This window comes from Erpetoichthys calabaricus, chromosome 15 (assembly GCF_900747795.2).
Source record: "Erpetoichthys calabaricus chromosome 15, fErpCal1.3, whole genome shotgun sequence".
Taxonomy (NCBI): Eukaryota; Metazoa; Chordata; class Cladistia; order Polypteriformes; family Polypteridae; genus Erpetoichthys; species Erpetoichthys calabaricus.
Genome location: NC_041408.2, coordinates 94,839,433 through 94,866,740, shown reverse-complemented (window position 1 = coordinate 94,866,740; position 27,308 = coordinate 94,839,433). Strand labels below are relative to the sequence as shown.

At 40.7% G+C, this 27,308-nt stretch overlaps 1 protein-coding gene and 1 long non-coding RNA gene across 2 annotated transcripts in view; both read left to right on the top strand.

Moving 5' to 3' along the window:
* The window catches only part of LOC127525970 (uncharacterized), a 495,457-nt gene that overhangs the window by 44,238 nt on the left and 423,911 nt on the right, over positions 1–27,308 (top strand). The window lies entirely within an intron of this gene.
* rnaset2 (ribonuclease T2) overlaps positions 1–27,308 on the top strand; it is a 45,625-nt gene that overhangs the window by 17,085 nt on the left and 1,232 nt on the right. Inside the window, exons 4-9 of the mRNA XM_028821101.2 lie at positions 7,426–7,487; positions 15,007–15,064; positions 17,717–17,781; positions 19,048–19,161; positions 20,137–20,182; positions 20,265–20,339. Of these exons, the coding sequence (XP_028676934.1) occupies positions 7,426–7,487; positions 15,007–15,064; positions 17,717–17,781; positions 19,048–19,161; positions 20,137–20,182; positions 20,265–20,339 (420 nt within the window). The remainder of the gene's footprint in view (positions 1–7,425; positions 7,488–15,006; positions 15,065–17,716; positions 17,782–19,047; positions 19,162–20,136; positions 20,183–20,264; positions 20,340–27,308) is intronic.

The following is a 27,308-nucleotide window of genomic DNA, read 5'->3' as shown; positions in this document are numbered from 1 at the left end:
TCGCAGATGCTCTCTCAGGCAGTCCTTCTATCCAGCTGGCGTCCCAGCCGGGTAATGGCTGTGGCCGCCCATCACAATATATTATCTATCTGTAATCCATTTTAGTTTTCAAGTTGCCAGATAAAGAGCTTCTGAACAGACTGCAGTTTTTATTCAGAAATTGTGTGTTTGATCTGATGGTGCATAGGCATAGGTCAGTGTTAAGCAGAGCTGTGAAATAACCCAAAGTTTAAGATTTCAATGTTTATGTTAAAAGTATATATTTAAATACAAATTCTGGGTGCTGTATGTGCATTTCAACTGTAGGTGCTGTTTTATCTCTTCTTGTTCTGTGGTAAAGTGAGGTCCGCGGGTGGTGGGTGAATTTTAAATAAATAATTGATGCTCTCACCTCTTTGTGTGGGGGCACGGTATTGTGGTGAGAGCGGTTCCCATCCGTGATGTGGTAGTGGGTGACCCTGCATTTAGTGCGCAGATGCAGGACCCTAATTGGTGCCAGGAGCGGCTGATTGCTGCAGCTGTGCCATGTCCCCGTTTTAAAAGGGAGGCATGAGTGCAAGAGGAGAGAAAAATGAAGGAATGGAGAGGAAGGCTGGAGACGGAGAGATCCAGAGCAAGTGAGAGAACAAGAAGTGGAGAAGGCCGGCAGCCGGGAGGAAAGTCCCTAGGGGAGTGTGTGACCAGCACTAGGCAGCTGAGAGTGACCTGAGAGCTGAAGTGGCAGAAACACCGCTTGGTTGGAGTGACTCACCGAGTGCGGCTGCAGGGGAAGTGATAAGCTGTGGGTGATGCCATGGACCACAGGGGCGCAGGCCTGACAGCGGGAGTCGGAGGCTTGATGTGATACCCTGCCAGGAGCCAAAGAGGGCTATAATTGGCCCAAGCCTAGGAGTGGCATGTAAGGGTGTCCATACTGCAGATTAGGTGCCTCCTTGGCTGCCAGGACCTGTTAGGTTAAGTCGAGGAGATGTCCGCTTTTAAGAAGTGCACCTGGGCCCGTGGTTTTTAAGGACAGTTTACTGCCGTGTTTTTAACCTCGTTTTTAAAGGAATATTTATTTGATTCATTTTTACCTCCACTGAACACCTTCTTTTTATGGGATTTTCAACCTCCACTGTTTTTATTGGATTATTTATTTATTGAATGTTTTGTTTTGACTGATTTTTAATAAAGCTCTGAGAACGTTATGCACCTACCCCTTGCTATGTGTGTGTTTTGTCCTCATCTGCTTGGCTCATCCGGTTACTTTATCGATGGTGTCGGGTTCAAGAGGCTTCCAAAACAGAAATGGGAGAGTGCAGCCAACCCACACAGTCTCATGTTCTTGTTGTTGTCCTTCTTCATTTAAAAGACACATGCAAAACCTGTACCTCTTAGGTAAATGGCATTCGCTGCACACACAAAATTATTCTCATTATAATTATTTATTTAGAAGGCACCTTTATTCAAAGCAACATGCAAAAATCTGTGAAATGAGTTTGAGTGTTCATCAGGCAAAACCACCAATTTAACTAAAAACACAGAACAATAAAATGAAATTAAGCGCAAGAAGCACAGACATGAGTTAAATCCACAGCTAGATGAACATTAGCAGTCGTAAAGGAACACACATGCAGTATGGGATACTAGTTGACGACAAGGGGGTTTGGAAGCTCACTCCTACCGCTCAAAACAAATGTGCGAGGGACGTTCAGAAAGATCCCGCACTTTTATATTTTCGTTGGAAACGGTAAAGGCGGGAGGAGTGGTAATTGGTCGTGTCTGAGAGTGTCATGTGACTGGGAAAATTGCATCGCAGGTGAAGGTGACTGTGTAGAAAAATGTCATCTGTTTTTGAAATTCTTAATAAAATGAAGTTTTTTAAAAAAAAAAAAAGTACGGAAACGTTTTGAACATCCCTCGTATATTGTGTTATTTTGGAAACTTGCATTATTTTGCATAGATATTGCCTTCTGCTGCTCTCTGTAATGTTGTATCTGCACATGCTGTGGTCGTCTGGTGACAGCTATTGAATGAGAGGTTAAGCACACATGATTAGGTGACTAGAACTGCAAAAATACGGGTTTCATGTAGTTTGATTCATGCTAACGTGTAGTAACATATTGTAGGCCAACTGATGACACTGAGCTGCTATTCCACCTTCACAGTGTCTTGGGCTGAATGGAGTTTGCATGTTCTTGCAATGTATTTGTGAATTGATTGGTATCCATGAGTGTACTAGACTACCTATGACTACCTGTTTTAATACTGAAGTGTTCCAACAATAATTTCTCAAGTATCAAAAAGTATTTCTCCTTCATGTCCTGAGAAGTGAATAACTTCCATCCTAACTTGAACACCCAGAGACTGGATATATGGACAGTAGTTGATGAATTCCCAGATCACACTACTTAATCACACCTATAGCTAATGCTTCTTCTTTCGGCTGCTCCTGTTAGGGGTTGTCACAGCGGATCATCTTCTTCCAGATCTTTCTGTCCTCGTCATCTTGCTCTGTTACACCCATCACCTGCATGTCCTCTCTCACCACATCCATAAACCTTCTCTTAGGCCATCCTCTGTTCCTCTTCCCTGGCAGCTCTATCCTTAGCATCCTTCTCCCAATATACCCAGCATCTCTCCTCTGCACATGTCCAAACCAACGCAATCTCGCCTCTCTGACTTTGTCTCTCAACCGTCCAACTTGAGCTGACCCTCTAATGTCCTCATTTCTAATCCTGTCCATCCTCGTCACACCCAATGCAAATCTTAGCATCTTTAACTCTGCCACCTCCAGCTCTGTATCCTGCTTTCTGGTCAGTGCCACCGTCTCCAACCCATATAACATAGCTGGTCTCACTACCGTCCTGAAGACCTTCCCTGTCACTCTTGCTGATACCCGTCTGTCACAAATAACTCCTGACACTCTTCTCCACCCACTCCACCCTGCCTGCACTCTCTTTTTCTCCTCTCTTCCACAGTCCCCATTACTCTGTACTGTTAATCCCAAGTATTTAAACTCATCCACCTTCGCCAACTCTACTCCCTGCATCCTCACCATTCCACTGACCTCCCTCTCATTCACACACATGTATTCTGTCTTGTTCCTACTGACCTTCATTCCTCTCCTTTCATATCTCCACCTCTCCAGGGTCTCCTCAACCTGTTCTCTACTCTCGCTACAGATCACAATGTCATCAGCAAACATCACAGTCCATGGGGACTCCTGTCTAATCTTGTCTGTCCACCTGTCCATCACCACTGCAAATAAGAAAGGGCTCAGAGCCAATCCCTGATGTAATCCCACCTCCGTCACTCCTACCGCAGACCTCACCACAGTCACACTTCCCTCGTACATATCCTGTACAACTCTTACGTACTTCTCTGCCACTCCCTATACACACCTATAGCTAATAACAGGATTAATTCTAGATGATTACTGTATTTATATTTTGCTGTCACTGGATTGCACGTAGCACACTCTTTTCTGATTGGCTGTGTGATTGAGTCCTACAAAGAGCCAGCATACCGTCCACCACGTTTGCTCCTAGCGTAGTGCTGTTGGGATAATCACTGGCTTACTGTTATCCTAAACTGGGTCGATATTAAATGTACCCCCCAGCACATGTAGGATGAAGTGTAAACTTTTGTTCACCTCTTGCCGCTCGATTACGTTGCTATGCACATGCTTAATGCTTAGCTTCTCCCTCAGTAGTTGTCAGTAGACAACTGGAACACATCCCTATGTGATTAGATCCACCGCAGTGGCAATGATTTGGCAAAACAAAATAATACTTTTTAAAATAGTGGTGCAGATCAGCTTGAATAGATTGGATCAGTTTGTCAACAACTATTATTTTCTTTCCCCTCCTTTACATTTGCAGCAAAAACGTAATACAGGTGACCTGAAATTTATTTTTTCCGTTATGCATCATTGTTTTAGGCAATATGTACTGTATGTGTCAAGTCAGCAGCCAACTAAGATTCAGAGTGCATGTCAAACCGAGGTAGCTAAAATGAACATCAATGACGCTGAAGTCTTCTTAAGCAATTCTGATTACGCAGAATATGGCAGTCCCTGAATGAGAAAGCAAGTCAGCCTTTCCTTACTCTGAACAGTTTTAGCATAAAACAGCAGCAAGTCAAGGATGTCAGGTTCAAAGGTGAAGCGAAGCGTGATCAGAATCAGAATGATATGTTTTTAAGGCTGTGAGAATTTTAAAAAGCTGTTCTTAGCGCCAGTGAACTGTAGATCCAAGAGCAAAGCAGTGGGGTGTCCAGAAACATGTCATGAAGCGGCGAGTTGAAGTAGCTGATGGCGTTCTGTTTCAATTAAGATCATGCAAGCCTAAGATTTATAATCGTGAATGGGCCGATCCTAGAAAAAACAGATCTGTGAAGTACTGCAGACTGGAAAGCTTGTCTGAAGTACCACAATGATGAATGTAGTCGGAGGGAACACAAACGACTGTTCATTTACATTTCAATATCAGCATCTGCCTTTGAAGATATATATATACACACACGTACATACACACACACACGTACGTACACACACATATACACACGTACACACACGTACGTACGTACGTACGCACGCACGCACGCACGTACGCACGCACGCACGCACGCACGCACGCACGCACGCACGCACGCACGTACGTATGCATGCACGCACGTACGTACGTACGCACACACACACGTACGTACACACACTATATATATATATATATATATATATATAGATATAGATATATACAATATATTTGAATTATGTTTTAGTAGTGATGAACTGTCTAACAACTGTGCAGGTAAAGTGATTTAGAGCTAATGGAGCACAGATAGTTATTCAAAGAGCAGGTTTCCGTTTTTGACCATACTTAGCTCATTTTGTGTTGTTTTTTTCTTCTTGACATTAGTTTGTAGTAAAAAATACAAATTGAAACAAAATATGCACATTCCATCTGATGGCTCACTGACTTTACATCGCATTTCTGGTTGGTTGCCATTTAAGGAAAAAAATGAAACAATTAAAAAATTATGTCAACTGAAATGAAGGGAAAAGAATTTGATTAGCAGCAAAAACTGGTCACTGATTAAGAAACAGAATGAAAAGCTGCAGCCACAGTTGAGCTCGAGGACTGGAGTGGGAGACCCCTGTTATACAGTAGAACATGTGTGGAGAGACCCGAAGATGGCGGTTTTTAGAGATGCTTCCCTTCTTGTCTAATGGAGTTTGGGAGGGTCTGCCCGGATGAATGGGATGAATTGTCCAAATCCAGCTGTGCAAAGCTTATAGAAACTTACCAAGCAGACTCAAAGCTGGAATTGGCTGCCAAAGGGGCTTCTACAAAGTGCTCAGTTAAGGGTCTGAATATTTCTAAGTTTTTGATTTTTCATAAATTTGCAAAGCATCTGAAACCGTGTGCTCACTTTGTCATTATGGATTATTGAGTGTAGACTGATGGGCAAAATGGCCGATTTCACCTTTGAAAATGAAATGTACAACACAATAAAGTGTGCAAAGACAAAAGGAGTCTGAATACTCTCTGATGCATATACGTCATAAAGTGAATTCAAATACCAGCCATCTGTCCGCTCTGCGATGGACTGGTGCCCGGTCTTGTCGTGGTTCCTGCCTTGTGCTCTGTGCTTGCTGGGATTGGCTTCATCTCTTCCATGACCTTCCTCAGGATGGAGCAGGTTAGAAAGTGGATGGATGACTACCAACTGTGTCTTTGGTTGTACTGATTCTGACATTTTTGTGCCCCTAATGTATAATTCAGTCTAACGAGGTTGTACTTGGTTAGGACACGCTCTCCTCCAGTATTGTTTATCAGACTCGGAGCAAATTAAGAAATTTAAGAGGCCCGGTCCTGTTGTTAAAACAAGGCCTTCAACGTTAATAGTGTACTTAAACTAAATCTTGTTGCTTTTTTTTATTGCAGGCTCAAATTGCTTTAACCGTTTCACATGTAAAATACAATTAACACACTTTACAAAGTACTAAGTACATAATGTGAACACATAAAGATCAATGTAAAGACACAGTAAGCAATTCCAAACTATTTTACACAAACGGATCCTTGCATTACGTCCATTAATATCATCATGGCGCTCTGGTGAGTAGAGGGGCTGAAAACATAAACCCCACTTGGCCGTATCCCTGGAGAAAACAAACCTCTGAGGGGGCTCTGTGGTCCGTTTTTAATGCCAAGTCAAAAGGCAAGTCACACACAGCCACAGTTCTGCAAACCCAGGCCTAGTGGTTTTATGTATTGTACTCTATGCACTTTTCTATCCTCCAACTTTGTTTACTCATCATTTTATTTTGCTGAAAGCATTCTTGTGACATTTCATAGTTTATCATGTGTTTTCTGTACTTATTAAGTAATTAAGAAAACAAAACTGTACAAAAAATATTTCTCAAGTAAGTTTGTACAAAATATGAAAGCACTGGTTCCCCTCTTCACATCTCTCTGTCTGTTTCTCCGTCCCTCTGTCCACTTGAAATAACTTGCCTCTCGGTATACTGGTTTTTTGTTGAAATTTCAAAAGTTCACTTAAGAAAGAGAGGTGAATTTTCAAAGCGGTTTGTCTTACAACAGAGGAGCAGCACTCTGTGGGGCCTCAATTATTACCAATTGGTTTACTCTTTATACTTGAGAGGGGCTCTTCCCATGTACACACATTCCGGTAGCCGCTCCAGATGGTGCAGGCGGACTTTAACATGGTTTGTAACTCTCCTCTGGGGACTTCTTTCACAAATGTTACATTTACAGAGCGTGAACTCTGATTATCCGTACACTCTCCACAACCAACGACTAACAACTGGACATTAAAGGAGCCGTGATGTGGAATGTGGTGTCCCTGCTTCAGCCACCGACTGCTATCTGGCCTTGCTTTATATGAGGGACGTTCAAAAAGTTTCCACACTTTTTTTTTTTTTTTTTTTTTACTCTATTTAGTAAGAATTTCAAAAACAAATTATGTCACTTTTCTACGTAGTCCCCTTCGTTTACAATGCCATTTTTCCAGAGGTGTACCAACATTTTAATGCCCAATTACCACTCCTCCCGCCTTCACCATTTCCAACAAAAATATAAAAGTGCGGAAACTTTCTGAACATCCCTCATAACTACAGGATAATGTAAAATGCTATAAAAATCTGTTAGTACATGTAATTACATTCTGTAGTCACTGTTATTTTTTTAATCTGACTTACTGTTACAAAAATATTTAACAAACAAAAGAAAAGCATATGTGATATCTCTTATGTTTGAGCTAAAAAAAAAAGTAGAAATTTTAAAATACTCCAAATTTCAGAATAGTCAACCAAGTCCTAGAATGCAGCTGAATGTTCTATCATGCATGCATTTTCCAACTTGTTTTAAAGTGTGTAATTATATGTCATTTTATTTTAATTATATGTCATTTTATGTTTAGATGGAAAAGACGAGTTGTCAGACTGCAGATCAGTTTAATTACTGGACCCTGCATGGCTTCTGGTAAGTGTTTGTAACTTGGTTTGCTACACACAGTAACAAATTATTTTGAATAATTAATCTTTGTTCCAACAGTACCATTTGAAATTGAATCTTAATTATTTTTTCTTTTAGAAATGGTTGCTCATATTCTACGTATATCCACAAAATCTGTTAATAATGTTGTTTTCATGACAAATATTAATGATTTGCCCCATTGTGTCATTTAGTAAGTCATGTGGTCACCCAGATTGAATGTCCTGTTTTTATTATGGCTATACATTTTCTGAGCCCCCTTATTCAGTTATAGGGCTATGGAGAGCTTTTGGGTGGTAGGCTGACCTTGATGGGATTCGCTCTGTTACAAGGTCCCCACTTTCATAGGGCCACTTAAATTTGGTTATTTAGTCTAGCAGGAAGTCTGAATGTGTCCTATTATTTAAATACAGCATATCTTATCCATTATTCTTTCAGCAATATTGGCCATGTTTGTCACAGCCAATCTCTCACATTAGTTGGAGATAAACGGATTGTGATTTATGGTGTTGGTGCTGTACTACAACTACAACAACACCAACAACAATTTGTGTCTTGTATAGTCCAGCATCACACAAGGAATGAATGCCTCAATGGGTTTTTACAGGCCCTGTTCTTTAACAGCCCCCTCAGCCTTGACTCCCTAAGAAGACCAAAAAAAAAAAAAAAACACCCATTGGAGAAATCTTGGGAAGGGCAATTTAGAGAGAGACCCCCTCCCAGGTAGGTTGAGTGTCTGAAATAATGGGGTAAATAACACCAAATGGAACACAAGTGATCCTCTTCACAGAGCCAGATGGCCACCTCAGAAATACAACACAACGGTACAAACGACTTTGTTCTTTCACAGCTCACCTCACTAAGCGCACAGAGTGAATGACGACTCTAAAGGCCAAATGAAAGAACAGGTGATACCACTCACTAAATACAGTACTGTCACATATGAGGATACAGATATGTTCAATTACATCAAAAACAAAGTAGAGACTAATTACTCAAACTAGTAAACATCAATGTCTGTCCATCAGTTAATTGTAGACAAGGAGTCCGACAAGCCAGATGCACTCAGAGTCCTGGAGACCTCGGCCAACCAGCCACCTCCCCGCTATTGGTCATTCTACCGCGGAGTTATTGTTGGGCCGGCCAATCTAATGACAGGACCACATGAAGTATAACAACAACAATAACATTTATTTCTAGAGCACATTTTCATACAAATGATGGAGCTCAAAGTGTTTTACAAGATGAAGAAAGGAAAAAAAATAAAAATTTGATAATGCTAATTAACAAAGAATAAAGTAAGGTCCTATGGCTAGGGAGGACAGAAAAAACAATAATAATAATAATTCTTTGCATTTATATAGCGCTTTTCTTACTACTCAAAGCGCTCATCAATTGCAGGTTAAGGGCCTTTCTCAAGGTCCCAACAGAGCAGAGTCCCTATTGGCATTTACGGGAATTGAACCAGCAACCTTCCGATTGCCAGTGCAGATCCCTAGCCTCAGAGATGGCTGGAGAAAAATAGAGTATAGTGTCTACATTAAATAGTGCTGGGGAGTTGGGTGGGCAAACACAAGATAGGGAAATATAAGGCACCTGCCTGTATCATGTACCATATTATACAGGTGTGTGCTGTGAGTAAATCAGTGTTAAAGTTCTGGAAGGAGAGGAGGACCTGCCGCCTGCAGTTCATCATGTTAGTACCTGACAGGCCTAAATTAGAGCATCCTATAAATGGACTTTTATAGCAGAATCAGAATCCACTGTAAACCAAGATAATAGACCTCATTAGAAGAAGAGCTAAGCTAACTTGTTTTTATTCTTCTTCAAATAGACGGTAAGGACACTTCTGCAGGGCAACAAATGTAAACCATTAACAGAAATATGAAAATGCCCCAATTATGTTTTAAATATGCAACAATAACTCTACAGACACGTTTTTAAATCTAGAAATTAGACAGCATTAACCTGAGAACACTGCTGAAACAAAAAAGGTTGACCTGACCTCATCAAAAGTCACTTTCCCACCTCAGGAACCAGAGGCTTTTTAGAGACTCGGAAACGTTTGTAGCTTGCACACCGTAACAACTTGGACCATTTGTAGTATCTGGTAGGTAGTTCTTTTGAATGCATTTTTTAAGCTCCTACTCCAGGTTATGTACTTTTATTTCAACGTGGAGCTCATTTGATGAACTGTGCTGATTGGTTGACCACAAACACTGGCGGCATCTTACAAATCTGTCAGCAGTTTGGACTTTAGAGAATTATCAGTGAAGGTGGAGCCCCACATTTCACACCGCATCACTCTATATAGCTACCTCCCTGGTACACCGCGCTGTGCACTGCATCATTGTAATAATTTCCCATTGGGATTAATAAAGTATCTATCTATCTATCTATCTATCTATCTATCTATCTATCTATCTATCTATCTATCTATCTATCTATCTATCTATCTATCTATCTATCTATCTATCTATCTATCTATCTATCTATCTATCTATCTATCTATCTATCTATCTATCTATCTATCTATCTATCTATCTATCTATCTATCTATCTATCTATCTATCTATCTATCTATCTATCTATCTATCTATCTATCTATCTATCTATCTATCTATCTATCTATCTATCTATCTATCTATCTATCTATCTATCTATCTATCTATCTATCTATCTATCTATCTATCTATCTATCTATCTATCTATCTATCTATCTATCTATCTATCTATCTATCTATCTATCTATCTATCTATCTATCTATCTATCTATCTATCTATCTATCTATCTATCTATCTATCTATCTATCTATCTATCTATCTATCTATCTATCTATCTATCTATCTATCTATCTATCTATCTATCTATCTATCTATCTATCTATCTATCTATCTATCTATCTATCTATCTATCTATCTATCTATCTATCTATCTATCTATCTATCTATCTATCTATCTATCTATCTATCTATCTATCTAATCTCCCCCGTGAAGACGTGATCAGTTTGAGGAAATAATGTGGGGGTGTCCCCTGTGAACTGTTGATTGCGCCGCACTTCACACCGCACCACATCACTCTTCATAGCTGTCTCCCTGGTGTGCTGCTCAATGCGCTGTAGTGAAGTAATAATCTCCTGCTTGAACTCCTGAATGTGCCTCGCATCGCAACACATCACATCATTCGTCTTTGCACTTCACATATTTTGCATAAAAGTTTCTGTTGTGTGGTGGGAGCTCAGCACACAAAAGTGGTAAAGTGGCCCAGGGCCTGCGTCATACAGGAACTGGCTAGATCCTGAAAATATATGTTCCTTGGCAGGAAAATCCCTAAATCTGCTCTCATACTTAAGTGGGAAAATATTGGTCTCCACTGGAATAGTGTCAGGAAGTGAAAGGAGCATTTTGGGAAATTCCAGAGCCTTGTCTTCCTCTGAGAAGACCCTGTTGGAAGAATCTGACAAGGTTTGGTCCATTTCTGTAGCTGAGATGGATCACTGAGGTGGTTTTGAAGCTCTGTGTTAAGAGTTTGGGGGTTTGTGATTACTGAACACTGAAGATGCTGGATCTTGATGGGGAACCCAAGTTAACACATCTCTTCACTTTACTGTAGATTGTTGTAATATACAGTTGTGGCTAAAAGTTTTAAGAATGACACAAGTGTTGGTTTTCACAAAGTTTGCTGCTTCAGTGTTTTTAGATCTTTTTGTCAGATGTTTCTGTGATATACTGAAGTAGAATTACAAGCACTTCATAAGTTTCAAAGACTTCTATTGACAATCACATTACATTTATGCGCACAGTCAATATTTGCAGTGTTGGACCTTCTTTCTTTTTCAAGACCTCTGCAATTCGCCCTGGCAGGCTGTCAATCAACCTCTGGGCCCAATCCTGACTGGTAGCTGCCCATAATCAATGCTTGGAGTTTGTCAGAATTGGTTGGGTTTTTGTTTGTCCACCTTGAGGATTGACCACAAGTTCTCAATGGGATTAAGGTCTGGGGAGTTTCCTGGCCATAGACCCCAAATTTCGATGTTTTGCTCCCCGAGCCACTTAGCTCTCACTTTTGCCTTATGGCCTGGTGCTCCATCATATTGGTCACCAGACTGTTCTTAGATGGTTGGGAGAAGTTGCTCTCGGACGATGTTTTGGCCCCTTTCTTTATTCATGGCTGAGGATCCGGGCACCACCAGTGCAGAGCTTGCTGAGGAATGGCAGCAGGCAGGTGTGAGTGAGGTGAAGACTTTTGGAGGATGCCCTGGTGGATGTCAAGAAGGGCAGCAAAGAAGCTATCACAGACAGACTGATATTCTGCAAAAGGTGCATGGACTGGACTGCTGAGGACTGGGGTAAAGTCATTTTCTCTGATGAATCCCCTTTCCGATTGTTTGGGGCATCCGGAAAAAAGAAAAGGTGAGCGGCGCTATCATCAGTCCTGTGTCAGGCCAACAGTAAAGCATCCGGAGACCATTCATGTCACGTCGGGTTGCTTCTCAGCCAAGAATGGGAGCAAAACATCCTCTGAGAGCATCCAATAAACAGTTTGGCACAAACCCACCTTAGGTAAAATAAAAACCAACATGATGGAGCACCGGGCCATAAGGGAAAAGTGAGAACTGAGTGGCTTGGGGAACAAAAGATCAAAATTTGGGGTCCACGGCCAGGAAACTCCAAAGAACTTAATCCCATTGAGAACTTGTGGTCATTCCTCAAGAAGCGGGTTGACAAACAAAAACCCACCAATTCTGACAAACTCCAAGCATTGATTATGGTCTGCCATCATTCAGGATTGGGTCCGGACGTTGATTGACAAACAGCATGCCAGGGTGAATTGCAGAGGTCTTGAAAAAGAAAGAAGGGTCATCACTGCAAATATTGATTCTGCACATAAACTTAATGGAATTGTCAATAAAAGCCTTGAAACGTCTGGAATACTTGTAATTCTACTTCAGTACACCATAAAGACGTCTGACAAAAAGATCTAAAAACACCAAAGCAGCAAACTTTTTGTGAAAACCAACACTTGGGTCATTCTCAAAATCTTTGGCCATGACTGTACGATACTGTATGTGTACTGGCAGACTGAGAGAGTGCTGCTCTTTTTTAAGATTGGACAGAGCAGCAGGTTAGCTTCTTGTCGTTCCACAGATTATTGTTTTTTTTTGGGGTTTGTGGGAGTTCAAGTACAGTCTACACATACTGGGGAAGGTTACAGAAAAAATTCTGCTGCTTTGATGGTCCCAATGAGCACAGTGGCCTCCATCATCCATAAGTGGAAGAAGTGCAAAACCACCAGGACTCTTCCTAGAGCTGGCCGGCCATCTAAACTGAGCAATCAGGGGAGAAGGGCCTTAGTCAGGGAGGTGACCAAGAACCCGATGGTCCCTCTGTCAGAGCTCCAGAGGTCCTCTGTGGAGAGAGGAGAACCTTCCAGAAGGACAACCACCTCTGCAGCAATCCACCAATCAGGCCTGTATGGTAGAGTGGCCAGACAGAAGCCACTCCTTAGTAAAAGGCACATGGCAGCCCGCCTGGAGTTTGTCAAAAGGCACCTGAAGGACTCTCAGACCATGAGAAAGAAAATTCTCTGGTATGATGAGACAAAGATTGAACTCTTTGGTGAGAATGCCAGGCGTCACGTTTGGACGAAACCAGGCACCGCTCATCACCAGGCCAATACCATCTCTACAGTGAAGCATGGTGGTGGCAGCATCATGCTCTGGGGATGTTTTTCAGCAGCAGGAACTGGGAGACTAGTCAGGATAAAGGGAAAGATGACTGCAGCAATGTACAGAGACATCCTGGATGAAAACCTGTTCCAGAGTGCTCTTGACCTCAGACTGGGGCGATGGTTCATCTTTCAGCAGGACAACGACCCTAAGCACACAGCCAAGATATCAAAGGAGTGGCTTCAGGACAACTCTGTGAATGTCCTTGAGTGGCCCAGCCAGAGCCCAGACTTGAATCCGATTGAATATCTCTGGAGAGATCTTAAAATGGCTGTGCACCGACGCTTCCCATCCAACCTGATGGAGCTTGAGAGGTGCTGCAAAGAGGAATGGGCCAAACTGGGCAAGGATAGGTGTGCCAAGCTTGTGGCATCATATTCAACAAGACTTGAGGCTGGAATTGCTGCCAAAGGTGCATCGACAAAGTATTGAGCAAAGGCTGTGAATACTTATTGACATGAGATGTTTCAGTTTTTTTATTTTTAATAAATTTGCAAAAACCTCAAGTAAACTTTTTTTACGTTGTCATTATGGGGTGTTGTGTGTAGAATTCTGAGGAGAAAAATGAATTTAATCCATTTTGGAATAAGGCTGTAACATAACAAAATGTGGAAAAAGTGATGAAGCGTTGTGAATTCTTTCCGGATGCACTGTATCCTCTAGGAATATACTGATCCACTGCTGTCTCTGCACGCTTGAACCTTCAGCTGTCAAAGGGCGTGTACTCCCTGGCTGGTTCATAGTTTGCCATCTTTCCACTTAGTGGTGTGATAGGAGTTTCCAACTCCCCATTAACTGTAATTTGGTAATGTGGCCCTAATTTGGCCCCTGATTTGCCAGCAGGTGTACCTGTGCTGCCTCCTGTTGCTCAGATGGTGTTGACAGCTTTTTCCAGCCCTCACTGATCATGCTGTCTGTCCAAAGAGAGGGTTTTTACATTTGGTGTGCTGTGGTTGCTGCTCTTTAGTAAAAACAGATGAAATTCACAAATATATTAGAAAATTACCAGGAATATTGTGTGCCTTGCATTGTGCAGTGGAGTTAGAGATGCAGCTGAATCTCCAGACAAACCTGTTGATTACACCATTAAAGTCTTCATGCCCATCCTCACCTGTGGTTGTATCCTTTTGCACTGCTTAACATCCATCCATCCATCCATTATCCAACCTGCTATATCCTAACTACAGGGTCACGGGGGTCTGCTGGAGCCAATACCAGCCAACACAGGCCACAAGGCAGGAAACAAACCCCGGGCAGGGCGCCATCTCACCGCAGGGCCTGCTTAACATTAGATTGTGAATATACAAGAGGCAGAAGTGGGAATTCTTGGCAGGCTCTGGAGCTTGTGTGTCTGGGAGGACTTGTGATTAGAGAAACTGGTGCTGCAGACAGCGGGACCCTCTGAGATGTTTAGCATACCTAAAAATTAAGATTTGGTGTCTCCAGTGGCAGATGAACCAGGAATGTCCTATTGGAAGACCCAAGATATCCAGAGGTCATCACCTCAGGTGGAAATGGAGACACTTTCTAGTATTGAGGATGCCTGTTTTGCCCAACTTATCTTGTTCATCATCACCAGACTTGGCAAGATAAAGCTGCTCAGAGGATTAAATAAGACTATAAACACTAGATATCTGTATTTTTTAAACAAACTAAAATCTAGTTTTGTACACTAATAAAAATAGTTTTTATTATGCATTTTAATATTGACTTTGAGTACTGGTTTTTGGATATTTTATTTCACAATGCAGTAAAATAATGTGTGCTACCTTTGCAGGCCAAACAAAGGAGGAATGTGCAACCATTCGTGGCACTTCAATGTGACAAACATCGAGGTAGGCCAGCTTGTGTTTCTATTGTATTGCTTTGTTCAGTGTCGCACCTTAAAACTTGTATATTAGCAAAGACGTTTAATTAATCCATTTACCGCCTGTGCAGTTTTCCAAGTTTTATCTGCTTGACTCAATATAATGTAGTCCATCCATCCATCCATTGTCCAACCCGCTGAATCCAAACACAGGGTCATGGGGGTCTGCTGGAGCCAATCCCAGCCATCACCGGGCACAAGGCAGGAACCGATCCCGGGCAGGGTGCCAACCCGCAGGACACACACACAAACACACCCACACACCAAGCACACACTAGGGCCAATTTAGAATCGTCAATCCATCTAACCTGCATGTCTTTGGACTGTGGGAGGAAACCCACGCAGACCCAGGGAGAACATGCAAACTCCATGCAGGGATGATCCTGGGAAGCGAACCCGGGTCTCATTACTGCGAGGCAGCAGCGCTACCACTGGGCCGCCATATATAATGTAGTCTTTTGAATAAATGTTTTTGTGAATACTACTTCATAAGAATTTTAAACCCACTAGTCACTGGATTGTGTGCACCTAATTGATACAAATATTTAAACCTTAGCAGGGAGATTGGGAAAATTTAAAAAGAAAGCTTCTGTAGAAGTGTTAAGTCTGGCTATGGAAGCCTTAATGGACAGGACAGTGGATGACTGCCTGCTATGCGCGGAGCGTTCACCCCAATCCCTTAACTCTGGGTGGCAGCATCCCGTCTGGTGAGCCGCAGTGTGACAATAGACAACAGTGTACACCAGAAGTACTCTTGGGTCTTAACTTTAAAAAAGAGCCCTCCACTTGACCTGGGGAATCGGAGCCGGGAAAGAGGTCAGGCAACACTCGACTAAGAGGAGTGGAGGAGAACACAACGCATGGCTTAGGAGAGGGAAATGTTCTGTTTATTTTAGGCAATTGGACAAGGAAGCCAGTAAAAGGTACACTTTGTGTAAATCAAAAGCCTTTTATTGACAGGACTGTCTCTCTCGTAGTTGTGTGCCCAGTGACGCCCCCTAGTGGCCACAAGTGTCTGTGATATCCACAATATTTTGTAGGCGGCAAAAACAGATATTGCATGTGTGTAGCATAAAGTCAAGCCAATCCACATTATTCTTGCAATCACAGTGTAGTTTTGTTCTGCTACGTATTATATTTGTTAATCCTCTTATGATATTGGAGGACAAATAAGTGGGTGCTCTGGGAGTTCTTTTATGGATTTAATTTGAATCTTTTGGATGATTCTCATGCATGTAATAGTCTGGCAACAAAATCAAATGCCTTATTACAGTGTCACTTATCCTTCCTATATTCATCTATGGTAACTGTGTTTTGGTTGATATACATACAGTATGTAAAGCAATATGGAGTGGAATTTACTGTGAAGAGTGTCATAAAAACCAGTATAGTCAAAATATCTGGAATAAAATCCAAAATAAAAGGTTGGAGAATTTTCCAGACCCCTTTTGTCTTAGTTTTGTGTGAATTAAAGAAAAACATCTAGAAGTGTGATGGACAAACAGCATGTCAGGGCGTAAAATACACCAGAGGTTCTCACCTTGAAAGAAGGCTGTAGGAGTCGAAGGATAGGCAAACTGAGTAATTAGATTTATTACAATAATCAATAATGTGGATCACCCAATTAAGTCAAACTGAGCTGAGCCCCGAACAAGTCAAAAGTTACAGTTAATATAATCATTTCTTATCATCTTGACCTCACTCAACACAGCTCATTCGCTGCTTAATCTGACTCCTCACTCCAGCTGGCCCCTTGCGGGCTCTCTTGGAAACCTCCAATATTTTTATGTTTTGCCATTTATTATCTTTTTCTCGCTTCCCTTATTTTCTAGCCGGCCCTCAACTGGCATGTGCTCCCCCTTCTCCGACCTCAGGCTGTCTCCATTCATCATTCTCCCCCTTCTCCATCCTTTTGGGTTATTAAATATTGGTGGTTTCACTCTGAGCTCAATTAAAAAAGAAACATGGCATACAGTATGCCTTTATTTAACTCTTTGCTTGGTATTCCTGATTTGGGTTAAAGCTCACACAAAGTTTAATGCTTATACGTTTTCTATCTACTTAATGCTAATACATGAATACATGACTTTTTATTTTCCATACATGGGGCTTGTACTTTCAATGCTCTTGATGATTATTTTCCCCTCCCTCTCTCTGCTTCTACTCATTTTAGGAAGTTTGTCTTCATGCTTCATTTTACTCTCAATTTTTTTTTTTAATATCCTGGTATTTTTATATATATATATATATATATATATATATATATATATATATATATATATATATATATATATATATATATATATATATATAGTCTCCCCAAAGGGGAATTGAGTGCGAGTTCAGTGATCCGGGTCTTATGAGGGAGCAGTTTCCATATCGGACTTGTGAAAAGAGTTTCCATCTGTCTATTAGGCTGGACCTCTCAAGAGTGACGCAATACTCGCTCTTTGTGAAAGGTCTCAATCCACATCTCCCTATCCTAAGTTTTTAAAGTGCTACCTATCTATCTGTCCATCACTCGATCCATCATGCAAAGCGAGTCAAGAGGCAGGATAGAATATAAATTGTGTTAAATGTCCAAAAAATGTTAATTGTAATCCTTATTATTATTTTTTAGAGTCTTTTGCCTGACATGAAGAGATATTGGCCTGACCTGTTGCATCCTAACTCTACTCTTCTATGGTACTGTATATCCATCAGTCAGCAGAAACTGATGAGTTTATTTTTTTAATTTAACTTTTCTTCAAAATTGCCATTGACATGGCTACTGTCTTTTTCAAATGGGAATTCGTATATCCTTGGTAGAACTATTTTGGAGAATTTGTGAAACTAAACTGACATATTTAATGTAGATGCAGGTGTAAAGTCTGCATTGATAGTAAGGGTGAGGTGTGTATATGTGTGTGTGTGAAAGCACATGGAGCTGCTGCCATTCTGACCTCTAAATGGATGTGTGGTGTTCATGTGTGAGTTTTTACAAATTTTACAGGTAGACATGCTTTGAGAAGAAAACCTAATATCATCCAGATATGATCATAAGATTTTGATATAAAAATATAAGCTAAAATCCAAAAGTGAAGAAGATTTGTTAACATAGTGTATGTAAAACAGTGATTTTACTATATGCAGCATTTAAAAAAAAAAAAAAAGATGTTTTAAAATGGATTCATAAATTACGGTAGTTTCTGATCCACAAACATCCAACATGGAGATTACCTCAAGGCATTGTACATGAAGGCTCCTTCCAGAAAATGTGAAACCGGTGTTTGCTATGTAGAGTTTGGGATAACGTTTATCTGTCAGGAAGATTTTTCAATTATTCCAAACATTATGAATTGGAAGGACAATCCTCCAGTCAGTTCTGCCTTTTAATAGTAGATACCACAATTAATCAGGTCCCAGTTCTTTGAAGTACTTTTATATTCTTGTAGTATTCTGGGTTATTTGAATGTGTGTGTGTGTGTGTGTGTGTGTGTGTGTGTGTGTGTGTGTGTGTGTGTGTGTGTGTGTGCTGTCCTGAATGATGCAGATGGCAATAATTAAGGCATCCTATTTCTTCTTCATCTCCTCAGTTGAAATTGTTAGACTTCTGCTTTAAAGTCACTGTATTACCTTAGGTAAATGGACAATGCATGTGAAGGATCTTTGTGGTGAAAGTACATATTTAATTTTGGTGGTCTTTTAAGTCTGTTCTGCTCCAATGTTTGGGCAGCGTCCGCACAGAAGAGTCGCATTTGTCTGTATATTTATTTCACTTGCGTTGTTACTTCTGAAATGTATACTCCTCTGTGTTTTGGTTTGGAACATTATTCTTGACAATATTGTTAAAATTGTAAACACACAGATGCATAAACCCAAATGTTTAAAGCATGTACATTGGTTGTTTCTTTCAAAATTTGCTGATATTACTCGGCTATTTTGTTAACATTGTATTTTGTGATATTTTAGGAAGCATGAATGGGTGAAACACGGAACCTGTGCTGCTTACTTGGAATCAATGAACACTCAGTACAAGTACTTTGCCAAGTCACTGGAGATGTATAAAGAAATACACCTCGATAAGTAAGGATATGTTTAAGTTTTCATTGGGGGGAAAAATGTAAAGATATATTTTACACTGCCAAAATGTCCATGTTTGCTTGTTTTCTCCCATTATACAGCCTATGAATATGTCATTAGGATACTGTCTCATGCAGCATGCTTGGAATTTAACAGAAGTGTTGTGGACTTTTCACTGTATAGAATTTAGAAATGAATGCAATAAAACCAAGAAGCTGAAATTTTCAGTGTAATTAGCTGATAAGGCCATCATAATATTCTATTTATAAAATCTCTTTTAATCTTTTACTTAATTTCCATAACCAGTGGTAGTGTGTGATACTGCATGGAGCTCGGTGGAATTAAAAGGGACGTAACTGAATTGCTGTAGCGCTGTATTACAATGTGGCTAACTGGAGGTGTGTGATATGCTGAATTGGTTTTGGTTTACGTTTATTATTATGTGTACAGAGAGAGCACAGCAGTATTCTTAACTTGCATAGCTAATCCATCGTACAGCATGTCGCTGCTCTCTCCAGTGCCACATTCTGTTGAAACGAAACATGCGTACTTGGACAACAAAAACTTTTTTTTTTCCGTTAACAATTCTGTGGTATTCAGACTTGAAATTTAAGTTATAAACAATAAGTAACAAGATTGAAAGATCACTTCTGTCTGAAAAAACAAATCTGTGTACTGAAGCAAAATGTCTAAGGCCACAGTAATTTATCACAGAAGTTAGACTGAACAAGTGTGGAGGTGTTTGGTTCAATTAAAAAGAGACAACGCCACCTAGAGGTGTACTCACTCTGGAGCAGATCTGGTTTTTGTTTGTTTTATGTAAAGCAGAAGCCCCATGTTTGTATCTGCAGCTTACAATTTAATGTTAATTCAGCGGAGAATCTGCGTGTTGTAGATGCTGCGGTAAATGGAATGTATGCTTTTGACTTTTACAATGAATGCATCGTAATGAAAATGTATTCTGTGTTCTGATTTTAGCACCCTTTTGAAGTTCAACATTGTTCCATCGGAGAAAACATACTCTGTGAGTACAAAATGTTTTATTAATTGTGATATATGACTTGCTTAATACATCATAACCGTAATGTTGTATTTTTAACTTGTAGCTGAAGGAAATCCGAGAAGCTATTTTGAATTATTATCAAGTGGCTCCAAAAATCCAATGTGTCCTGCCTTCACAGGTGATTTGCTTTGTTGCTTTTAATTAGAAAATGTGCAGCAGGATAGTTTAAATCTGTTTATTAGTTAATTATTTTTTTACATTGTCAGTATTGGCTGTGTTGTAATTATTTGCTGCAAAAATATTGCATGTTACTAATAAGTATTTGAAAATAGTAGAATGAATCTGTTCTAAGATACATCTCCAATAGATACAGAAGTTGCTTTTAAAATGATTTTTCCCAGTGGAGAAAGCGGCCTTGACTGTGGTGGTCGTAGGTGTTCTACAATTTAGACAGCAAGCAAGGGCAGCCTGGTTAGGCCTCATTTTCAGTATTATGAGGAATGCTGTCTGGACTGCACATTGCTGATAGTTTTTATCTCCTGTTCCCCCTCTCGTCTTTCTTCAACGGCGGCCACGATGACCTTAACCCGCAGTATTATTAGTAGTGACGCTGGGCTTCATCCACTCAGCAGACAAGTCATAGATCAGCTGCTTCACAACATTAAAAGATCGTATTTTAAAGTAAGAAAAAATAGTTTTGCTGCTGCTTTCAGAATGAGTACCCCCTTATCATCGATCCATGGACTGCGTGTACCTGTCAGTTCTTGTTATGGGCACAAGGCAGGAACACGCTGTGGGGTGAGGGACCTCTTAAGCTTTACAATCAGATCTCTCTTGTATGTCTTCCATTAATCATTTGTAAAGTAATGACTTTTACATTTTTGTTTTCTTGGTGGAGATAACATCACAGCACTTGCTGCATGTACCGTAACAGTGAATAGGTTCAGTTGACCTGCTCAAATATATCTGGATGCCAGGTACATGTAGAAACACTGTTTTTTCAAAATGATTTTTCTCATCCAAACAGCAGCTTCTGAAACTCTTATTTTTTTCATGGAGAAATTAATTACATTTAAATGCACAGTACATACTCACCTTAATAAAGCAACCCAGCTCTAAGTGGCTGTGTATCTGTGTGTGCAGTTAGTTGTTGCATCTCTCTTATCCAACAAATGGCACATCACAAACATTAGCACTGCTTTTGTATCTCCCATACATCCCATCAGGGATTAATACAGTGTACCAAAAAAATAGATGCGCCTTCTGTTGGAATGGCAAATGCAATGCATTTTATTATTAACAAAAATACAGTACATTGCAATGGATTGTGCACTGCAAACGTTAATATGGAGGTGTATGTTGATTACTTAGATTTCAACTTGTCTTAGTCGGGTAAAACAGCTAGTTTATAAATATATTGACAAAATAACATGTAGTCCAGTGTGTGTGTGTGTTTGTGTACGTGTATACACCTGCAAAGAAAAACAAACATTAAAGGTTATACAGGTAAAATTCCATTACAACTTACTTCCAGGGACCTAAAATATACTTTGTTGTAATGAGATTCTGTATTTGTCACTGTAGTGCTTGCGCCCAGGTGTTTGCAATCATTTCAATAGCTTCTTTCGCGTTAATTTTAATCTCTTCCTGTCTACAAGTTATGCTGACGAGAATTTTTCTCAGCATTTCCTTGTGATAATACACTTTCAGGGTGTAAATGATGCCCAAACCCAATGGGTGAAGCACCGCTGTGCAATTGGCTGGGAGGAATTCAATTCGAACATTATCTAAATGTGATAGCATGTTGTGTGCAGCACAGTTGTCAATCAGAAGCTGAATCATCCTTATGTTCTTCTTCATATTGGGAGGTTTCTGAACTCTTTTGGGATCTCCCCCTCCCCATAACACACCCAATGGGAACGACACGATGAACTGCGTCCCGAAGCGCGATTGCCGCATCTGTGGAAGATTGTTTGTCTGTTGCTGGGGCAGGGCAACAGCAGGCTCACAGCAGTGCAGTGAAGCGCCACAGAAGCAAATCCTAAAAGATCGAGGTCACGCTAGAAGTCCCTGTCTTGCACCCCAAAACACGAGGCTTAGTCTCAGAACTTTAGCAAACCAGCTTTATTCAGCTTGAAACCGGAACAGCCCGGTTATTTATTGTAGCGTGTGATCTGCTGCTCTCCTATACACAGACACAGCAGTCAGGCAGGGTTGTGGCCAGGATAGTGGCCAAGTAATCCTGTTCCCTGCGTTTACAATGTTCCTTGCATCGCCCATCGAGATCTTTTCTGTTTGCTTCGGCGAAGAGCCGCATCAGAGCTGTGAGCCTGCTGTTGCTTGATAAACAGTCTTCCACAGACGCGGTGATCGCACTTCGGGACGCTCCTCGGTGTATTGTCCAGTTGTGGGAGGTCCCAAGAGAGTTTAGAAACCTCACATTTTCTTGAATGAATGGCGCATTAATTGGAATGTTTCTTGAATGTGCATCACTGAACCACATAAAATCGGCTTTTTCGACGTCTTCAAATGCAGCAGTTCACAACCCGAGATTTTTCTTCTTTTTTTTTTTGCTCTGTCTTTCAAGAAAGTTGACAGTGTCGATGGCTAAATTCCGAATTCGCTGGCAACGTCTTTTTTGTTTTTGCCGCAATCGAGAGCTGCAAAAATGTAAAGTTTTTTTTTTTTTCGTTCTAATATGAACTGTAATTGTTTTTTCGTGTCTGCCGTTTCTATAGGAGGGTGACAAGGAGTTAAATTCCAATGGATGTTTTTCAAATGTTGATGAGCGATAAGCAAAAGGTATCACTGAAAACCACCGAAAACAAAAACGGTACGAGGAAGGTTCGAAGAAAGAAAAAAAATGTAGTCTTTCTGTTTGGGGATCGTTGTGCACAAGTGAGCTGCGACCACAGAACTAACTGCTCTGTGGATGATTCATTCAGGCATTTCAAGGTCTTCATTGTAATGAAAGTATCTGCTGAATGTACTTCATAGTAACGAGATTTCTATAGACTCGTGTCATATGGGGAAACTGTCAGGACCATAAAAATACTTCGTTGTAATGAAAATTTCGTTGTAAAGATATTCGTTGTAGGCTATACAGCCAAAAGAAGTGTGCCCAGGATAATCGGTACTGTGCAGAAGTGTTAGCCACTTTACGTAGTTCACAAAATAATGGTATTTTTTTGGATTAGACAACAGTAGTTTCTGGGATTCATCAGCGGTGTGTTCTGCTCCTATTCTGTTCAATGCTTGCATAGACTGGGTGTTGGGCATGGTTGTGGGGTCCAGCAGCTGAGGGGCATCTGTTGGTGAAGAAAGATTCATTGATCTTGACTTTGCTGACGATGCTGTGATCTTCACGGGAGACTGAGTGAGGCCTCTGAGTGTCTGGGCAAAAACCAAGAGCCAGGCCTTTAATGACCTCTTGGTCACGGCCATCAGCGGTGAGTCTGTCTGCGGAGATAATGTTCACCTTGTTCAGAGGTTTAGTTACCTCGGCAGTGACATTCATGTGTCTGGTGACTCTTCCTATGAAGTCAGTAGACAGATTGGGAGAGCATGGGGTTGGGGGGTCATGAGGTCGCTGGAAGGGGATGTGTGGCACTCCTGATATCTCTGCAAAAGAATGAAGGTCCAAGTCTGTAGAGTCCTGGTGCTTCCTGTTTGTGAGACTTGGATGCTATCCAGTGACCTGAGATGAAGACAGGACTCCTTCATGTGTGGCTCTTCGGAGAATCCTTGGGTACCCCTGGTTTGACTTTGTGTTGCTCATGGAGTCCCAAATGAGGCACATGACCCGCAGTGCGAGGGAGCATCAGTTACAGCACTACTGCCATGTGGCGCAATTCCCTGAGGGCGATCCGGCTCTCAGTACCCCTCATTGTTGAGGATCCAAGTGGCTGGACCAGGCCAAGAGGACACCCACGTAACACCTGGTTGTGGCAGATAGAGGGTCATTTCCGGAGGGTGGGATTGGACTGCGTGTCTGCCTGGGGAGTTGCCAACCAAGAGCCCGAGCTGTTTCGTCGTGTGGTGGGTGCGACAACACGCTTTACCAGTGCATGCACCCCAACCTGACCTGACATGAGACAACAGACAAGACAATATTTTAGCTTTCCAAACATTCCTTTTACAAACAGTGAATCAATACAATAAGATATTTTAATATTCTTAAATAAAGAAACTAACTTAGTGATAGAGCATTTTCCATTTTAAAAAATGTGAGATCTTTGTAGGCAATCAGCCCTGTGCTTGATGAAGGCACTGATCATAAATGCCATCATGTGGAGGCCTATGCAAAGGGATGAAACTAAAACAAAAAGCAAAAATTACAGGAAACAGCAAAGCTAATACAGCAGTCCTTTGCAATGATGTTAGTGAATCTGTTTTATTTTTATTAAAATTAACATGTAGAATGCAGGCTACGTATATCCATCCATCTTCCAAACTGCCTTTATCCTGAGGAAGGTTGCAGGGAAGCTGGGTGGAGAATGAAAAGAGCAGCAAAGAAAAATTTGAAAGAGAATAAAAAGGCTCACCTAAAAAATGGCAAATGTTAAAGCCAAGTGTCAAAAGAATAATGTAAATCTTTGAGACCAAGCAAAATGTGGCCGATGAAACAGCAGAAAGAAAGTGTGACTTTCCTGTCACAAGGAAGTGTCTGTTGCATAAGTGTTGTAAAGAAATGTTTATAGCTTGCAGATCTAGCGAAATCTGGAGAACTTGCAAGACCGTGTTAAAATGTCATTGACGTTTAGGGTGTTAACTTTCATTTGTCATAGGCCCTGTTTCTTTTTTATTTGTTTTAAATTAGGCACTTCACAGGATGAAAGCATAATGTCCTTCTGAGTTTAAGAAAGCCACAGATGATGGAGGCTTGTGATTAGTAATCCCTGCTGTTTAGTTTTAGTTACTCACATTTTATTTTAACATACAAGTTATTAAAACTCTTGAAGAGGAAGATGCTAAAGGAAAGGGAAAGTGAATGGGCAGAGCCCCGATATTTACACTGCTGTGATTCTGTAATGTGTGTGAAGACGTGCCATGATGTTGGTTGTGTGTGGTAGTGTGGTTTTGTTTTATGATCAGTTACCCACAATGTACAGGCAGGTAAGGTTTGAGGCGAGGAGTAGCTGTAGGCCAAGCCTTTGTCTTCACAGTAGACCTACACAGAGAGGACAGTTGGAAGTTATAACAAAGTATTATTACTGTATGGCGCGACAACTCTGAGCCACCACAAGTGTCCTTGTTATCGATGTCAGCATGGTTGATATTCTGAAATGCAGTGCTTAAGTTTAAAAGCATATTATAACATTCCCTACATATATATAGAGGATATTACAACATAAATGATAATCTAAGTTAAGTATTTTTCTATATTTTTACCTAAATTTAGGCTGTCTTGAAATGTTTTTATCAAGGTTGTGTGTTTTAGGGTAACACTCTCATCTGTAAAACATTACAAAGAAATGATAATTGGTGAGTGATCTCTAATTCCTAAGAGTTTTCAGATCTACCTGCCATTTTCAAAAGTTGTATTCAAGGCCCTGAAATTCTGAGATGATGAACTTGTCAATGTGGGAAGGCCCCAAAGTTCATTATTCTAGCCCTGCTATTTCACACTGACATCCCCACTAATTAATAAATGTCTGCCGTCGTCATTAAGTGTGCCAACTTTTGAGGGGATTTTCTTATCCAGTTCCGATTATCATTTTTCAGACTAAAGTTGTTTGAAAGACTTCACCAATTTAAGTTACAGAGTTTAAACCACTTAACTGCTATTTAAAGTGTTGACATCACTGAAACTGAAACCACACCACTGTTGAAATTGCCAAAAGAACAGAAATGTTTGGAGCATCATGCAGCCGTTAATTACAAAACTTCCTCTTAGAAACAGGGCTGTCGAACTCCAGGCCTGGAGGACCGCAGTGGTTGCAGGTTTTCATTCTAACCCTTTTCCAAATCAGTGAGCAGTTTTCATTGCTAATTAACTGTTTTTTCCCTTCATTTTAATAACGTTGTTTTTAAGGATTCAGTTCTCTGAAATCATTAATTTCTTCATTAAATGGTAGAGGTTAGGAGCACCCACCACATGATAAACCAACTCAGGATCAAAGATTAGGTGCAGCCATGCAACGGGTGACACTTCAGCACCACACTAGTTCAGATGGAATGGAATAGTGTGAGGTTTTTTATGGTAGCTGGAGTGCCAGTTCTGCCACCAACCCCCAGGTTTTTCCCAGTAAGTTGAAAGGCCTACACACAGGGCATTAAATGGTAGCCAAACAGAAAAATGAGATGTGTAATGAGCCAACAGATGACCAGCTAAACTGGGATTTCAAACTCCAACCAACTTCACTCCAACCAGTCTATTAATGTGAAGCAGATTCTTGCTGTTAATTAAGCCCATTATTTAATTCCATAGTTTGTTGTTGCTCTCATTCTGCCACAGCAGACATTTCCAAAACTGTTGATTTTTCTGTTTTTTCTAAGACCTTCATCAAAATGTTCTGGTGACCTGAGAGATCAACCTTACCGAGACCGTCACCTTTCTTTATTTTCAGATCTTGTGTGACGGGCACAGGTGAGCTGGTCATGTAGTGGCTTGTTTTGTGTCTCATTGTGGTTTGGCTGCTAATTAAGGAAAAAGAGACAACTAAGGGGTCTGAGTCGAGTAAATTAAAACGAAGGCAAAACAAAGTTAATTAGCAGCACAAACGGGTCACTAATGATGAAGATGGTTAGAATGAAAACCTGCAGCCACAGCGGCCCTCCAGGCTAGGAGTTCGACACCCTTGTCTTAGCACTAATATCCCAAGTAGCTCCAGAGTGTATTGTAGAATATGGGACGCGTATGACAAGTAAGTTCCTTAGTTTGTTTAGATTTTGACGTTTTGCTCCTCGATTCCCACATTACTATTTCAGGTAAAACACAGTTGAGATTTCTAAGTTCCTATTCCAGGCTTCTTATTAAAGCCCAGGATTGGTCCATTTATTTGGGGGGCATTGAGAGCATTCTGGTTAATTCCACTTGTATGTATGTGATCCATCAGTGCCTCCATCTAACGGTTGTTCAGTTTCTGCACATTTATCCACTTTTTATATATTCAGTTTTATTTTGCCTTTGTGTCTTCTGTTTGGC